Source organism: Macaca thibetana, chromosome 9 (genome assembly GCF_024542745.1).
Source record: "Macaca thibetana thibetana isolate TM-01 chromosome 9, ASM2454274v1, whole genome shotgun sequence".
In the NCBI taxonomy this organism is placed as follows: Eukaryota; Metazoa; Chordata; class Mammalia; order Primates; family Cercopithecidae; genus Macaca; species Macaca thibetana.
The window spans coordinates 63,488,738-63,506,909 of NC_065586.1; the positions used below are offsets into that span (position 1 = coordinate 63,488,738).

At 47.5% G+C, this 18,172-nt stretch overlaps 1 protein-coding gene and 1 long non-coding RNA gene across 4 annotated transcripts in view; one reads left to right on the plus strand and one right to left on the minus strand.

Moving 5' to 3' along the window:
• LOC126962547 (uncharacterized) overlaps nucleotides 1-8,790 on the plus strand; it is a 55,303-nt gene extending 46,513 nt beyond the window's left edge. Inside the window, exon 3 of the long non-coding RNA XR_007728719.1 lies at nucleotides 8,663-8,790. This is a non-coding gene — a long non-coding RNA (uncharacterized LOC126962547). The remainder of the gene's footprint in view (nucleotides 1-8,662) is intronic.
• Nucleotides 8,791-14,343: 5,553 nt separating this feature from the next.
• The window catches only part of COL13A1 (collagen type XIII alpha 1 chain), a 90,098-nt gene continuing 86,269 nt past the window's right edge, over nucleotides 14,344-18,172 (minus strand). For all 3 annotated transcript variants that reach the window (XM_050802961.1, XM_050802962.1, XM_050802963.1), the window contains 2 exons: nucleotides 16,505-16,543; nucleotides 14,344-14,811 (listed from right to left, as the gene is read on the minus strand). In XM_050802961.1, coding sequence (XP_050658918.1) covers nucleotides 14,809-14,811; nucleotides 16,505-16,543 — 42 coding nt within the window. In that variant the 3' untranslated portion in view covers nucleotides 14,344-14,808. The remainder of the gene's footprint in view (nucleotides 14,812-16,504; nucleotides 16,544-18,172) is intronic.

Sequence of the window (18,172 nt, forward strand, 5' to 3'; positions counted from 1 at the left end):
ATGTATTTGTGTATGTAAGTTCCTTGGATCCAAAGTAGAGTTTGCCTGGGACATTCCTTGGGATTCCTTCCCCCTTTGGATGGATTGCCAATTCCACATCATTTGATTACATTTCTGCCTCCAGAAAAGCCTTCATCATGGAATGTTAGGCACTGATGAATAAATTTTGGTCAAACCAAGAACATATTCAGACTTAAGAATTTCGTTAAAATTTGTTGAAACTTAATTCTTCCCCAATGCTCTTAAAGGTCATAAGATCATTATGATGATTAATCATGGACCTTTAGAAGTACCAGTAGGAGAAGTTAACTTGACATTCAATTTCTGTTTGGTTTTGTCCCAAAACAGAATTCAAGCAAAATAAAATAATTAAACAAATTTCCTATATATAAAATTTTCATCCCTCAACCAATAGACATAATGACAGTTAAGACTTAGTAATTCCATGCCTTTGTGTACAGCTTTTTACTTCCAAAGCATTTTTCATCTATTACCTTATTGAGTTTTAAAACAACGATGGCAGCTGTTTTCAGTTTTAGATGAAGCTCTAAGAGGTTAACTGACTTAGTCAGGGCCCCACATCTGTTAATGAAAAGTCAGAGCTAAAACTCACTCTCCTGACCCTTCATCTTTTCCTCTTATATGGCACCATCTTACTTCCATTAGTTAGGAATGAAGTTTCTCTTTAATCATGAAACTCTTTCCCTTCTGAAGGACAGTAAAGGTATATAATTTCTAAAAAACAAACAAACAAACAAGATATAGATGATTTGTAATTTATTAGTTGGATCAACTTCCATTTTAGAAAAGACAGAAACAAAAAATATAGTTAATATTTACATTTTTTACAATGAAAAGTATTTACATCATAGAGAAGAAGTACAAAATGGCATATAAAACTCTAGGACAACACAAACAGCAAGGACTACAATTTCAGCAAAAAATTGTCTGTCCTTTTTTTTTCCTTGTAAGTTGAAGTGTGTCAGGCTGTTGTCTAACCATTTTGCTAATTTAGCCAGTTCCTGCTTCATCTTTTTCATTTGATGGCTTTTTCAAAAGAGCCTTTATTTAGTGCAATTGGTAATTGATCTTCCTACATCACTCTTTTGGGTTCACTTTTGATCTTTAGGATACCTATTACATTACTGTGGTTTAAGTCATTGGCCCCTGTGGTTCCCAGTGGGTAGGACCTCTTACTTAAAAGAGCAGTTGTGTTCATTTGCTAAAATCCTCCACATCTGGGCAGTAGCAAAGCTACATTTCAAAGAACAGGCTGATTTGTTTGGCTAAGTCTTTCCATACAGAATATTTGCATTGCATTGTAAGTCTAGCCCTGTATTTATAGGACCAAGAACCAGAAAGGCTGTCATTGCACCAGTGACAGAACTGGAACCAGAAACTAGGTCATCTGTCTCCCCATGCAGGGACCTCACCCTGGTGTCACACTGCCCAGGATGGATGTGTTCAGGTCAGGAAGAAAGGTCTCTTCTGAACTGAGACCACACTGCCTGTCTCTGTGTGTGCTGCCTCACTGGTGAGCAGGCCCTGGGTCAAAAAATATTTCTAGAATTCCAGGTTGAAGTCTACCTGGAGGTGGAGAAGTGGGAAGCAAGAAGTTTCAAACAGATGTGGCTATGGGCTGGCTGGATAGTCTGTCCCCCACTGCCAAAACACTTGAGGAGCCGTTTGTGAAGCTGTCTGCTCAGTAGGTTCTTAGCAAACCCTGGCCACTTGGGCTGTTTTTCTTGCTATTCATTCTCAGCCTGGAAGTTAGCAAAATGGAGAGAAGATGCCACTGTCAAGGGAAATATCTACCTTTGGCTTGGTATATTCAGGCATTGGCAAACCGAATCACAGGCAATTAAAAATGAAAGTCAGAAGTGGAAAGGACAGAGTAGTTCAGCAGAGAAACAAGTTTTGTTGAAATAGCACCTGTTAATTGGAAGAAAACCGTATTGGTAGCATTTAAGAGGACCAAATTTTAAGGTCAATATCTGTCCATCAGAGAGCTTACAGCTTAATTTAAGCAAAGCACTTTCCTATGTCTACATACACAAATAACTAAAATACTTTCAAAATATCCAAGGAGATTAAAAAAATAGAGTGTACCAGAAAAAAAAATCCAACATTAAGAATGAGAACAGAATCATGGTGATAATGATCACAATAAAAGTAGAGACAGAACTTGAAACACCAAAGTATGTCAAAAAATATTTACATATAGGAAGTTAGAAACAGCACAACATATATAAAGTGGGTGCGAAGATTTAAACATTTCTGAATTATCTGAAGACTATGAGAAGGAAGAGAAACTCTGTTCTATAATTAAGCTAATTATGGAGATAAAATATTGTACATTTAAATATTGTACACCAAATAACAAGAAAAAAATTTAAACAAAAGAGGTAAAGTATCAAATGTATAAAATCCAATTGCTTTAATAAACAGGCAAGATCATCCTGGGCTGCTGTGGAAGTTTGCAATGTTCAGTTGGGCAGAAAGGAAGTATTAAGAAGAAGGGAACCAGGTACCTTCCCTTAGTATTCTTTTCCCAGCAAAATGCTATTTTTACTAAATTGCTGAAATATGATATGAGATTCTGTACTCTTTCTTATAAAGAAAGCTCCCAAAATTATAGACTAATTAAAATTCCTTGGAGCCCCCTTTTTGGATTATCAACCAAAGAGGCCACGGGATGATTTTGTGGTTGGTGGAGTCTGGCGTAACAGACTGAAGTAGTTCTGGATTGTTGGAGAAAAACTGTGGTTGAAGGCACAGGTATTCTGCACAGGAGGGGTCCCTTTGGTCAGTACCAAGAGGCTGCATGTGAGGCCAGGGCCATGGGAGGCCCACAGAGACCACTATGGTCTGGGATTACCACCACCCAGTGGAGTGCCACTCTGAGGTCACCAGGTTCCACAGAGGGCTTCTCCCTCCTATGGTCAGCAGCATGGTGTGGACAGGCTGAGGGCTATGGGCACTGACGTTCAACACCGCGCGTATTTGAAGAAGCCTATGTGAGTACCTCAGGACCTGGAAGGACACCCACACAAGGGGCTATTTCAGAAAACAGCTGGAGAAACCAGACTTACTTGAGGGCTCCTCTCCAAGTGGGGAAGGACTTCTTCGGTTGATATTAAGTTAATGTTTTGATAGGGAGACTGGAGGCTGTGTCCCGGTATAGAAGCGGCCTGGAGGCTGTGTCTCAGTATAGAAGCAGCCACTTCCTGTGAGTTTGTGTGCCAGTTAACAGCATATTTTTTTTTTTTGCCAATTAATATAGTAGGACATTGCTCTGTTCTGTCTCTACCCCTGCTGGGTGACGGCTCATGTGACACCTCTTTTAACATGGTCCCTGCACAACCATATTCCCAGAGACATCCCTCCATTCCACTTGAATCCTGCAGTAACACCACAGAAAACACAGGTGCCAATTTTCTCTTCAACACAATCTATAAACTCTTTTGGCAACAGAACCACTTAGAGATTGACATTTTTACACTGATCGTTCCAGAGCATATACACTGAACTCAAATGGCTTCGGTGATGGAAACTCTGTAAACTCCTGATCATTCATGGGAAATATTGGTGGGGTATCTTCTCTCAGGGTCTTGGTTGGCCATGGAACCAACTTGCTTACTTTTGGCTAAACCATAAACTAAAGAATTGCTTAAGAAAAGATGAGTTCTTCTATATTCTGCCATAAATACCAGGCACTCTGTTTCTTTGGATGTCTCATCGCTTATTGGGAATCTAATCCCAGATTCCAACAAGCCATGCACTGAAGGGAAGCCAAATGGATTCCCTCTCTGAAAGGAAAGAGCATTTCTGGAAGCACTTGCTGGTCGTCTCAGCATGGGGAACTGTAGCCCTTCTTTGTTCACTGTAACTTTCTGCCTGGGTTTAGTGGGGAAAGGGTGGGTATCAACTCAAGCCTGAGCCAGAACATCTCTTTAAATCAACAAAATCCAATAGGCATAAGGAAAAGTGTGTATGACTTACTGAAATCAACAGAAAAGTTACTGAATGATAGAAGCACAAAGTAGGACACCTGGTCTTCCCCTTTGATTTTAAAGACTGGGAAGGGGAGTCCATCCCTTTGCACTGTAGTTGGCTGCTGCCCTCTCCTGAGCTGAGTGTGTCACAGGCCTGTGCCGAGGAGTCTGCTGTGACATGTCGAACCTGAAACCAACAGGAAACCCTAGACACTTTGCTTATGACCATGAAGCCAAAAAACAAAAAAACCCCAAACATTTCTTTACCCGTAGGACCTAATAACAGTGTTTTATCAGGCTTAAAACATAAACTAAAACTAAAAATTTTTTAAATGTGCATTTTTCCTCTGAAAGGGAACCTACTAAGATATATCTGTCAAAGAATCTATTTAAATGAAAGACACCAGGAGTGTTTGACAGGAAAACAAAACTGTCACACAGGTTGACAACATTGTCGATGTTTTCTCCCTGGTTGTGGTTTTGCAGAGGTGAGCTATGGTAGCGATCAGTGGGCGGTGCTGAAAGAAGTGTCAGGAGGCCTTGGGGGCAGAGGGAACGGGCAGGGGGATGGGAATGGAGACAAAAAGAGACGGAGACAGGAACAGGGGAGGGAGCCAACGGGGTCTAGGGGTGAGGAGCTGATAAGAGAATATTGAAAAATAAAGAAAACAGAGAACAAGGGGAGATGCAAGAGAAAGGCGTGAGGAATCATCAGGGGACACTGAAAGGAAACGGGACTGTGCTAGGGAGAGCTATGGCCAAGGAACCATCAGAGCTGAAGGGCTGGGGTCAGATTCTGTGAGGGGTCCGAGTTTGCGCTGGAGCTTTGGAGGCCATTTGGTAACGTGCCAAAGTGCAGCAAGAAGGCAGAAGACTCTGAAGATCTCCCCCACCATCTGCTTGGTACCACAAGGAGACGCGAGCCAGGGGCTCCCTAAGGATGTGAACACGGCACACACAGAGACGGTGACTGACCCGTCGGCCCAGGAAAGTGCCTGGGTGTTGGGAAATGACTTCTTTTTGATAAGAGGCACGAGGGTGGACAGGGGGCTGTGGCAGGGGTCAGGTTGGGCATGTATGTGGTTGGGAAACCTTAGGTGAGGAACTGGGAAGGCCTCACATTGGGGGTTTCGCGCCAGATGGCCTCACCACGGGCACTTCGGTCCCAAAGGAGAGTTCAGGGGAAACAACTTTTTAAAAGTCATAGGAAATGTACAGCAGTTAGCAAGATGAAGATACCTTGCCTTTACATTGAAACAGAAATGATAAAAAAAAAAACTTCAGCAAACTATATGCAGATAAATGCTTTCTTCTTCCATACAAAAGACCCACTGCCTGCAGTATGGGCAGGTCCTTAGCAAAAATAACTACCACAAGAAAAAAAGTAATGAGTTTGTGCTTTCATCATCTAGGGATTACTCTGGAAAATCTTTTTTCCCTAGTGCCTAATCTGTGGAACCAGTTGGATCAGCTGTGACCATAATTATGCAATTCTGAAAATTAGGTTCTGTCTTACTTTCATATATATATATATATATATATATTTTTTTTTTTTTTTTTTTTTGAGACAGAGTCTTACTCTATTGCCCAGGCTACAGTGCAGTGGTGCAATCTTGGCTCACTGCAACCTCCGCCTCCTGTGTTCAAGCGATTCTCCTGCCTCAGCCTCCCAAGTAGCTGGGACTCCAGGTGCATGCCACCACACTTGGCTAATTTTTTGTACTTTTAGTAGAGACAGGGTTTCACCATGTTGGCCAGGCTGGTTTCAAACTCCTGACCTCAAGTGATCCACCCGTCTTGGCCTCCCAAAGTGCTGGGATTACAGGTATGAGCCACTGCGCCCAGCCTGACTTACTTTTAAAAGTATACGAAATCCTCCATTAACTGGACTGAATTTTGCTACAAGATACAATGAAGTAGAACTTTTTCTACTGATACACTGAGGTAATGACGTTTAAACTTAAGACGTCAGATTGATCACATGGGGAGTCTGCCCAGCATGTCTCCAAGGGCACAGGGCAGCAGGAGAAAGGAGGAGGGAGGTGGGGGGCAGGACCAGGATGGAGGAAACATCACAGGCTGGAGCCCTCTGAAGAGAAAAAAACCTCATTTAACCAACAATATGGGGAACTGGAATTTTTTTTTTTTTTTTTTTTTTTTTTTTGAGACGGAGTGTCGCTCTGTCGCCCAGGCTGGAGTGCAGTAGCCGCATCTCAGCTCACTGCAAGCTCCGCCTCCCGGGTCTACGCCATTCTCCTGCCTCAGCCTCCCGAGTAGCTGGGACTACAGGCGCCCGCCACCTCACCCGGCTAGTTTTTTTGTATTTTTTTAGTAGAGACGGGGTTTCACCGTATTAGCCAGGCTGGTCTCGATCTCCTGACCTTGTGATCCGCCCGTCTCGGCCTCCCAAAGTGCTGGGATTACAGGCTTGAGCCACCGCGCCCGGCCGGGGAACTGGAATTTTAAAGCAAAAATAATTTGTTTTAAGTTGCTGACTTTTCTAGGAGAAAGGGAAAAAAAATCCCTTATGAACATTTATGGACTTTAGTTTGAAAAAGCAACTTCCTAGATCCATCCTCATGTCTTTCCCCAAGGTGGCCACCATTTCCACATCTTCATTACTCAGTGTCCACAATGTTTGTCAGTCAGGCCTTCTTCACGCCTCCAAGGAGGGCCTCTTTCTTTGAACCTAATTGTACCAGAAATTTTAATGAACCATTCCTCAAGTGATTTCATTTAATTGAGGTTTGTCTATGAAAAGCAAGATTTTTTTTTTTTTTTTTTTTTTTTTTTTCTGAACAGCAAACACTAGCAATCACATTGTCTAGCCTTTGCACGGCTCTTTACCGTGTTCCAAGTGCTTCCACGGAGATAGCCCTCACATCACCTGGGAGGTAGGTAGTGCCTGCCCCAGGTCACACATGAGGGACTGGAGGCTCAGAGCGTGGGAGGCACTCGCCTACGGTCACTCTGCTAGGGCGCTGCGGCCGGAGCAAGCACCCGATCTCCTTACTCCCATCCCAACCCGAGTGCTTTCCCACTGGCTGGGGGAGTTGCAGGCACATTTATTTTGGCAGACTTTGCAATAAAATGCTTTGTCTTTGGAATGAGTGGAGCGCAAGAAAAATGTCTCTTAGCAAAAGCAGTTTCACTGCATTTGTGATCTTGCAGTGAGCCCTTGGACCGGGCTGTGTCTTCTTAGCAGGTGGTCACGATGGGTTTGTCTTCCTTGACTGTTGTAGGTTTAGAGCGGGGTGGTTTGCTGGCAGGAGATGAAGACCATTTGACTATATACAAATGTACAGGATCCTGTGAGTCATCTGGAGTCCTCAAACCCATTCACATGTGTGTTGTTTTCAATAGGGATGCCTTTTATTTCTGCCATGCCCTGGGAAGGGCAGGAGGGTTGGGCAACTGGTTAACCTGGCTGTGAAAAATCTCTAAGTACCCACTGAGCCTCACATCACATCTGGATCACCATGTGGGTGTATTAGTTATGACTTTTGCCGCATCCAGTCATACACATGTGCCCTTGACCCTAATGGGGCCGCGATGGACCCGTGCAATTTGTTTGCAGCCCCGGACATACTGCTCCTCCCCACGTAATGAGGCTGCTGTTCCGACTTTACAATAAGCACCGAGGGAGGAGCGAGATGAGGTTATCAAGTGAAGATCAGGAGTGTACTTTAACCCGCAAGCCTCGTGGGCCAGATACTATGAATGGGAGAAAATACTAAATTTGCTCTAAAGTATTTTCTTTAACCCGCCAGGGCCGAGGAAAGATGCTGTTATGAATTTAAAGTCAGAATCCCAAAATTTAAAGTCAAATCACCAGAATGGCCTGGTAACCCTGGCGACCCAGCCTCTCCATCTTAAAATAGTCTCGGGGAAAAATTTCCCTCCAAATGTTTGCTTATTCAAGATCTTTCTTTCCTTTGACTGTCCCCTGCCCTTCATTTCTGCCTTCCCCTGGCCTGTCTGTCCTGCCTTCGGTGAGAGTTGTCATTTGTGTTCTGATCATATCCCACTCCCTGAGGTGCATGGAGGTGAGAACAGGGGCATGTTCACCTTTGTTCTCCACACAATGTCCGTCTGGCCCTGTGGACACCTGAGGTCACTGGTGAATGGCTGCAGCTACAAGGCACCAGGAGGGACTGAGCTGTTGCCAGAGCTTGGCCTGGAAGGGCTGGAGGATGACGTGGGTATTGGGTCATTGTTACTGTGACCACCTGCTGTTTTGCCAGGTTGACATCTGCTGTCACAGCCTAATGACTACCAGGGCCCCTCTTACTTGCAAAATGTCCTGGATAGAACAAGAAAATATGGTCATTCTGTTCATCGAAGAAGCAGGCAGCAAGGTGGTTTGAGTGTCATGACAAAGGGAGATGTAAGGTGGTTAATTTCCAGTCACTGTCCCTTCAACAATTTTCTTAAAGGAAGAGGGCTTACTTCAGACCCTCCTGAAACTACATAGACTGCTGCCTCCATCCGTGTCGGCTTAGTACTGGCTGGGGCACCTCTGGGCACCGGACTAGATGTGTGAGGCTCCTGGTTCTGAGGACCAGCCCAGGTGCCCAGCATGGCCAGCCGGTCTCGCTCCCGGGCTTCTCTCCTTCGCTATGTTGCGGTTCCGTCCTTTCTAAGACAAACACTCCTTGCTTTTCCAGCTTGGTACATTCGTCCGCTTATGACACTGGAAAGAGCCCAGGAAGTAACAGGGTTGATGGTGGCAGCACCAAAGGAAATTGAAGGAACTCTGTTGAGAAGAGGTGGGAGAGGTGACAGCTGCCTAGCCTGCCTTGGGAGGAGGCTTTCCAAGTCAGAGCAGGATGGTGCTGACATCCCCTTCTGCAGAGAGGTTGCTCACAGAACCACAATTCTTCATGAGCAAGAGGAGTCCGAGAGCCCTCAAAATTGCAGCAACAGCAGAGGGCCCTGGCTGGGGCTGCAGCAGACACCTCAGCAGGCCACAAGAGCTGGAGGTGTGCGGATGCAGGGGCCTTGGCTTTCCTGGCTGAGCTCTAGCCCTAGGAGAGGACAGAGGCCCATCCATGCACTCCTGAGGTCACAACACACTCTGATCATTCCCTCAAACCAGATATTCCCTGGAAGGATTCGGCCGGCAACCCTCCGTCCGGGGCAGCTTCTCCACCTCCCTCCTCCAAGGCAAGGCGCTTTCCCCAAGGCTCTGGGCTTGCTGGCTTCACTTCTTGGCGACTAACCAAGGACTCTGGCCCTTGAGGAGGTATAGAGAAGGGGCATTTGAGAAGGAAGCTCTCTGGTGATCGGCACATCCGGGGGTGCCTCCCTGACCAGGACATCCCCTGCCCCCAGCCACTGGCTGCCAGACTCCCAGCCCATCAGAGTTGGGAGGTGCTCTCTTTACCCTCTTCCTTCCATCACCATCCCACTTGTCCTCCCCTACCTGAGAAGCGAACATGGCCCAGGCTCGAGCTCACTGGAAGGTTCTATCGAGGAAAGGAGCTTGAGCCCAGGGTGGGGACTGCCTGCATGCAGGACCAGCTCCTCCGTCTCTGCTTTGTAACACCCCTCCCAGCTGACTCGGTCCTCTGCTCATTCTATCCACACTGGCCATCGCAGGAGCTTCTGTCATCAGCAATCCTGCCCTAGCTGGCTGCACCCCTCACTTGGCACACTCGTCCCTGATGGGTGTGCCCCTGGTGGTTCTGGTGAAGCTCCTGGAGGGTGGATGAGTGTGCTCTTTGGTGTGCTCTGGTGAAACTCCTGGAGGAGCTGGGTCTTACAGTCCTAGGGGCCTCTTCCCTCTCCTTCCCAGCCTGGCAGGAAGCACAGTGTCTGCACACAGCAGCTGCTTAACGAAGCTGGCTGATAACTCAGCAGGTGGTAGATGTGTATGAGCCCCCATCGATGGCTGGATTGTAGGGGAAACACTGAGCTAGATCCCTCCTGAGCCTGGGTGTAAGAAAGTTCCTGCCCTTTAAGAGTTCACTATCAAAAATGGAAGAGCCCCTTTGCACACTCTCACATAAAGTAGAGGAAGAAAAGAACACTGAGTTCCAGACAGTTGCAGGGAGGAGAGACTCCACCAACTCTGGAGCCCAGAACTGTCTTTCCAGGGTCATGGAATCTGAGCTGGGCCTTGAAAGGAGGCAGATAAGAAGCAATGGCATCTGCAGGTAAGGGTCTGGCTCGGGCAAGCGTGTGGAAGGACAGCAGAGTGCATGCGCAAGGCGAGTGGCAGGCCTTGGAAAGTTGGTGGGCCCGCTGGGGTGCAGGGGGTGCAGGGGGCCGTGGCCTTCTACCTCTCTCTGAGTCTCCTTCCACAGGTGCTTGGCTATTCTCAGAGATGAACTTTTCTAGCAGACAGCGGTCACTTTGCATATGAACTGCACCGAATTCTGCCTGAGTGGCTAAGACATGGCTCCCCTCCCTGCACCATCCTCCTGCTTCCTTCACCGCAGTAAGGGGCACCCTGCTTCAGCGACCCCTTGGGAGTTCTGCTCCTTTGAGAGGTGAGCAGCTGCTCCTGCCCTTGCTTTCCTTCTCTGCTCCACATCTTGGTGTGGTGTCCTCTTTTCTGAATACTCACAGGGAGCCTGCTCTTTTTTTTTGAAATGATGTGGCGTCTTGGGTGCTCGACATCTCAAGCTGGCTGACAATGTGTCCAAGTCCAGGGCAAGAGGAGAGACATGCTGGGGGAGTGTGTGGGGTGGTGCATGGGAGGGACACAGAGGGCCTGAAAGGAGGGAGGTGGGTGGGCCTCCCCATGCCAGTGCAGTGTCCCTGAACGTTTGTGGGGCTTTGGGGATTCCCGCGTGTGTCAGGTGGCCAGTGCTGTATTGCTTTCTCTCTGATGCATCCTCAGTGTTGAGACCAATGTGAGAAACAAGCCCTACAGCTGTTCTTGCCCCAAGGCGAGCTGACCCCACTCACCCTACTCCTGGATGGCACAGGCCTACTCCGAGTTTTGTTATTCGGGGTTACAAAGCACACACATGCCACACACAGTTTTGCAAAACCAATGCCATGCATAATACTGTCACAGCCAAATAACCCTAGGTGGTGGGGGGCACGGAGTACTCCAGCCTCCACAATCCTCCCAGGAGGTGACCTGCCTGTGGGGCCAGAGGGCCTCAGGGTGTCGGAGCTGGAAAGTTTTATGGAGGTCACCCATGTCCAACTTCTTCACTTGACGCTTGGGGAAACTGAGACCTGGAGTAAGGTGCCCAAGGCAACACAGCAAGGTAATGGTAGAGAAAGAACTAGAAGCTGAGTCTCTGAACTTGTTGGCCAGTGCCCTCCTCCTCTTGTGGGCTAATGGCAACCCTCCCCAGCTCCATCCTATCCCATTCTGCCAGGTGAAGGCAGGGCTGGGGAAGGGAGGCCAGCATTGGGTGGGGCTGAGATGCGGCGGGGTGGACATGTGTGGAAGGAACCTCCTCTTCCCTCAGGAAGCTGTGGCTTCCCTTGGCCCACATAACCACAACTACATAAATCTCAGCCTTGGGGAGAGGCACCATTTGGGCCCAGACGACCCAGTCACACTGTCACCCATGGGGTACTGGCTCATTCTTTGCAGGTATCCAGGTGGACAGTGCTGGGCATGTGTCCTGCTGTGCCAGAGCACAGAGCCACAGGCACTGGAACGAGAGAGGAACCACAGGACACAAACGGCCTTAAGACCCAGTGCCTTACAATTTACAAAGAACTTTCACCAACATGCTCAGTGGGCAGGGCTGGGTGCACCTCTGGCTCCCTGGGCAGGCAGTTTTCACCAGGAGGTGCCGCACATCCCCCAAAACAGAGAGCATGTCTTTCTCCTCTGTGAGCCCTCTGTGGCCCCTGTCCATAAGGCTGGCCTTTCCCTGGTCCCTCCTGCAACTACCTGCATCTCCCATTCCATCACTGGATTGTTCCTTCTTGCCTGGTTGTCCTGGTCTGCTGGGTGTTAGTATGGACTCCCAGCTATGTGCAAACCCTTTGACCACGTGTCTTTTTACTTCTCATCTCCCTGTACTGCATTTGACACACAGCCAAGATTCAAGTGGAGAGGCTTGGGGGCAGAGGCCTGAAGTCAGGAGCCCGGGGTGCAGTCCAGTGATAGGGTGGGGTCCAGGCTGAGTACTATGTCAGCAACAACCGTGTGGGGGGACAATGTGTTTACACACACAGGGCTAAACCTCAGCAGGCTGCAAACCACTGGGCAGGGCAGTGTAGGCTCTGAAACCAGGCCGAGCCTTTTTTTTTTTTTTTCCTGTGACCACTAGGTAGCCTGAAGTGATGTGTGTGACCCTGCCTCAGTTATGGCCAGGACCTTCTCCATCCCCTGGGCTTCCCAGCCACCGCTGTCTCCTCTCTACTTGTTTTCCTTGACTCTGACTTTTAAACTTCTCTTTACACACATTTCTATTTTATTACATAGATTCTTGTGACTTTGAATCCTTTGTGGCAGTAGCTGAAGTGTCGTAAGTAAATGAATAACCTCAGGACTGTAACAAAAGAGGTTTCTTTGCCCATTTACCCAGGATATTCAGCTAACACCGGATCTCCCCTTTCCAGGTTCCAGTGAATGTTCTGCTCTATTCTGAGATCATCAGTGAGCTGTGATTTCCCTGGCCAGAGCCTGAAAGGGAATCAGGGAGGGGGTTAGAAGAATGGGGTCATACCCTGATTGCTCGGGACCTCGCCTGGGAGGGGAGGAGTGTGGCCTGGAGATGGGGACACCCGCAGTGAGGGTGACTGTGAATTCTAAGGGGCAGAGGATGTGGGCTGGGCTGCATTATGACTTTTGGGGGCCCTGGGCAATTTTGTCTTCCTCCATTAAAAAAATATAAAAAATTATATTTTACAATTATGTTGGTAGAAAGACAAAAAACAATCCTGGCTGGATTCATTGTTATATATTCACTTTTTTTTTTTCTACATTTAAAAAGGTTAAGAATTAAAATATTTTTGTGGCCTCTAAAAGTACTCCGTGGCTGCTGGAGAAGTTGTCCCTGGGCTACAGGGCCATGAGAATCTGGCCCAGGGCAAGAAGCATCCCTGGGTTCACATGAGCCCTCCTTGTGTCCACAGAGATCAACTCTTGTTCACTACTGCATGGCTTCACTTTTCTTTTTTCTTTCCTTCTTCTTCTTCTTCTTTTTTTTTTCTTTTAAGGCAGGGTCTCACTCTGTTGCCCAGGCTGGAGCGCAGTGGTGCGATCATAGCTCACTGCAGCCTCAGACTCCTGGGCTCAAGCAAACTTCCCACCTCAGCCTCCGGAGTAGCTGGGACTACAGGCAAGTGCCACCACACTCAGCTAAATTTTGAAAAATGTTTTTGTAGAGATGAGGGTCTCACTATGTTGCCCAGACTCGCTTCACTTTTCAAATGAGGAACTTGGCCAAGACTTAGAGGAGGAAGTTGTCCAAGTTTTAAGCTAACCTAGTGACGTTTAGAGTAAGAGTGTCAGTATAGGCGTTTGGGGTCTGAGCTGCATGTGATTTCATTACCATGAATGCTTGTGAGTGTGACCTCATCCCCACACATGGCAGGGGCTGTCTAATGACTGTGAAGCCCACTAATTTAGAGTTTTGTGTGACAGCATGTGGACAGAGTCTGAGGTTAAATTTCCCCTTGCGTTGTCTAGGAAGAAAGGATGTATAAAGAAAATGCAAAATGTAAACCAGATGGGGATGTATGTAAACTACTGGAGGAATTTGTTGTTTTCAAGCTTTTAGAAGCATGAATTTATGTTGTCAAACAGTTAACAACAAACCTGTATGCTACACCGTAGGTAAGACTTAACTAGTCACTAAAACTAGTTTCCTGAGACCTTTTCTAAGCAATGCACTAAATATGGAAAGCAATACAACATTATTTCTTAAAAAAATAAAAACAACTTCAGATTGGCCCAGCCCAAGCCCCGATCTAGGCATGTTTTCTGAATGCCGTTTGCTGGAGTGGAACATCATATGAGGCAAAGCTTCTTCAAATGCTAGTTGTGAGTGAACCCACAAACTCATATCAAGTCAACAGCCATGATTAGCAATAGCTGGTACTAGGGACTGTCGCTCAAAACAAAACAAAGCAAAACAAAGCAAAACAAACAAGCAAAAACCTACCATAACCCAACAGCAAGAGCAAATGGCTCCTTTGAAACTCTGGGGGCCCTTAGCACAACTGAACCTAAATGCTCACACAGCAAGCACTGTGATAAACTTGGGATCTGTAACAACATACATTGCTCAATAAAGTCCCCCTCCCTCCCTTTGTTGAACTTCCCATTTCAAAACCTTACTCCATACTTCTGAGAACCCCTACTTCTGGGAATTTCTGCTTTCACAGGAGAGAATGTATTTAATATAATGATTAATCAGGATCATGAATTGCCATGTTTCATTTTTTTTTTTAATAATGAAAATGCATAAGGGTTTAAAATACTCTTTGACACACCTAGCTTAGCAAATATCATGGACCTCTACATTTATGTGAATTCACACATGAGCTAGCCAGCACCTCAGTTCTGGCTGGCCCCCTTTGGCACCAGGACACAATAATTTATTAAGCTTCAATACTTAATAAGTGTGCACAAATATCATGCAGACATTACGACCATACTCACAAACAAAAAGTGTATTAGAGACACAGGTTTATACAAAACATCTTGTAAACAAAAGGGAAAAGGGAAGAGGTTGATATTTTCTGTACAAAATATGCAGGTTTTTCTTTCTTTTTTAATAATCTGTAAGATGCATCATCCTTCTGGCATTTTCAAAAAGTGAAAACTGTATAAAAATAAATATTCTATGTACAAACACACACACAGGCCAATCCAAGGTTAGAGGCATCACTGCAAAACAAAAACAAAACAATGTTCTGTTAGTTTCAGTGGGTCTGCGGAGGTTTATTTCCTTTGTGGGAAGGGAGGGAAATCTTGTCCTAGGTTGGGTGGGACTTCTGGACAGGGGAACTGTGGGAACCCTGAGCCCCTAGGTGGAAGAAACTGGTGGCTACCTTAGCTCCCTGAAGGGAGGAAACCAAGTTCACCTCTCTGTGAATCCCCTTTGTGGTCACTAGAGGGCACTCTCTTTCTCTGCTGCCTTTGGAGGCCTGATTGTTGTAACCCCTGCCTTGTCCCAGATTGGACTTAAAGTGTAAATGAGTAGTCTTGAAGCTCTCTGGTTGCTTCTCCAAGACATTGCAGCTCTTGGTAGTGGCTGTTCTTCCCCTGCTAATCTCAACCATTTTTATCTCCTAACCATTGGCAGCAACCTTAAAAAGGAAATTTTTTTTAGGGGGCAAGGGTCCAGAGGTCTTATGACACCTCTGACCTGCTTTTGTGGTGCTTTAACTAGGTCTAGGTGGAGCTTGGCAGGAGGACGAGGCCAGGCTCCAGGGACGGATTCTGGGGAGGCATCTGTCTTGAGTGTTGAGCTCTTCCTTCTTGGGTTAGGGGGCGCTTCAGGTATCCGGGCAAGTAGGTGGTCAGCGTTGGCCTGGGGTCTTGGTGATTTCACCACTTTTACCCAACCCAGTGCACTAATGAGATTCTGGCATCTTAGTACAGGGGAGTTTGTTCATCTCATTGTAAGTGTGACTCTGCTGTCACTGGGATAGCACTGGATTTGTTGAGCACAGATTCTTGAACAGGTTGGAGTCTCCAACCCTTTATGAGGATGAACCTTGAGACAATGGTGGTGGGGGTTGGTGAGAAGACTTGGAGTGAGAGGCAGGGTGGAGGGAGACGGTATGGGGCAGCATAGCGACTGCCACCATTGCTGGGGACCAAGGTGGGGCTTCTGGATTAGTTAGCAAGCAGATGGCCCCTGTCAGCCTGGGCAGCCCTGTGCTCTGGGGAGCCATAGTTGAATGGGGTGATCACAGGCAAGGGCACAGTCCTGTGATGTCAGACTGCTCTAATGATGGCAAATGCTAAGGCCAGTGTGAATCAATGAAAACTCATTGTCGGTAGGAACTCGGGGAGCCCAGGAGAGATTGGGCTGCAGGTCACAGTGTTGTGGCATGAAACTCTGCCAGATTAAATGCAAGGGGAGTGGTAAAGTGGTGAGTAGCACAGCCCCTATGAACTTACACTGTAGCTGCATGTGACCGTAGCCAATGGGAAGCTCACAGTGGCAAGTGAATTCAGAGTGTAAGCAACTGAGATGTCCTATATCTAAGACATGTCATCATGTGGCATAAACGACCTCAGAGGAACTCTATGAGTGATGGTCTGGAACTCCTTGGGGAATTTCCTTGGGGGAAAGACACTATGTACATTGAACACACAAAGCATAAAGAAGTCACCTGTGTGGCTGCATGGACATCCCGTGTAGGGTTTGCTGATGTTCTAAGAAGCATTTTTAAATGTTCTTTAACAGCATGCAGTGTATGGGATGTTTAATGGGCACCCTGCCTTTGAGACAGTGACTTTTTGACCTGTGTCTTGCTGCCTCATCTGTAGCAAGGCAGAATGGAAATTGTGGAAGCTTTATGGCACTATTGAGAATGGAGCCCCAATGCAAACCGATGGGAAGCCTTACCTTGTTCCAGCAGCCTTGGACTGGCAAGCCATCTTCGCCCTGCAAGGAGAAAGGAAGGCAGAGGGCTCAGACTCCCTGCAGTGGTCCACCAAGCGGGCAGGACCGGGGTAACGAGGGCCACACACATTTTGGCAGCTGATCAGGATGTGGTCCACCCACTCTTGTCTATTTCTTTGCTCTACTCCAGGTCAGAACCCCAGAAGGAGGTGGAAACAAATCCGTCTATTTTCCTATTGGCTAAGGTCACATGCAGCTACAGTGCAAGGCCAATAGGGGCTGTCCTCTCCTGTGGGACGAGCAAGCAGAGATGTCCTTGTGTGTCATGAAGGAACAGTCTCTGCTGTGGCCCTGTGGAGTGCTGGCTGCTCACAGGCAAGCCACTCAGCACAAGGGAGCCTCAGTTTCCTCCTCCATAAAACCTTGGCAAGGGCAGTTGCTTGAAGTGACCTCTAAGGGCCTTCCCAGCCTTCTCATTCTCTTATTTGTCTCTCTTCCTAAGCAGAGGGAGGAGGACATGTGGACAGTCCTTCTTTGATGATCAATCCTGGGGTGGGGTGAGGGGCATGAAGGGACAGGCAACCTCATGAGTATTGCAGCACGGCTCTGAGAAGCCTTTGGCAAGAACACAAGTGTTCCTGGGGAAGCCTTAGACCTTGCTGGGAATTTGGGGGTGAAGTGCAGTAGCAACATGGGAATCAACTGCACACTGTCAGTCTCCTTTGTTGGTAGCAACCATGCAGCCCCTTTAGCCTCAAGATGTTCGTGTTCTGCCCTTGGTGATACAAACCTTCCTGAGTTTTCTTGGGCCCTCATCTCCTCTTCTTGCTGGCATACCCTGTGGGGAATCTAGAAATCTAGAGACCAGGTGGGGAAGGCGAGGCTGGGCCAAGGGCAAAGATCTAGTTTTCAGCCCAAGTCTGCTAGACAGGCAGGGCAGACAAGGAGATGGACACGGGGCTTCAGGAGACCAGAGCAAGTCCTCAGTCCTGAGGCTGCTTGTGGAATGAGAGTCCTCTGCTGTCCCGGTCTAATGACATCCACCCACGCCAGGGGCTGAAACCTCTCATCACCTGGCATTGGGCAGGGATTGGTCCCAATATGGAGGGCCTAGGAAGTCTGGTTATCTTGTAGTAAAAGTCATGAGTAGTAGCTACCCCTGCCCCCAAGTCCATAATAACACAGAGGAGGAGGCAGAGTGAGAAACAACAAGGGGAAGACACTTCCCCAGTAAACTTAATAGAAAAATGACACATTGATATGGGATGTATAATCAGGGTGACCTTCATTTTCCCCTCTGGGTTGGGGAGGGGATTGCAAGGGGAGGTGGTGCATTCCACAGTTTCAGGGTGACCCTGTGCCCTTCCCCAGCCTGCCACGGTGCGGTATGACACACATCACGTGGATGCTGGGAGGGAGAGGAGCCTCTGCGGGCCAGAGCGGCATTCCCATTGGTGTGTGGATGGTGGCAGCGGGGTATGGAGGGCAGGGCAGGCAGAGAATGAAAAGTAATGTATGATGAGAAACAGAGAGGCCAAGGCAGCTGCTGGCAGAACTAAAGGTGCCCAGATTGCAGCGGGGGGTGGATTGTGGCCGAGGGAAGACCTGGCCGGTGCTCGAGGGAAGACCTGGCCGGTGCTTAAAGGAGCCTCTGTGGGCCAGAGCGGCATT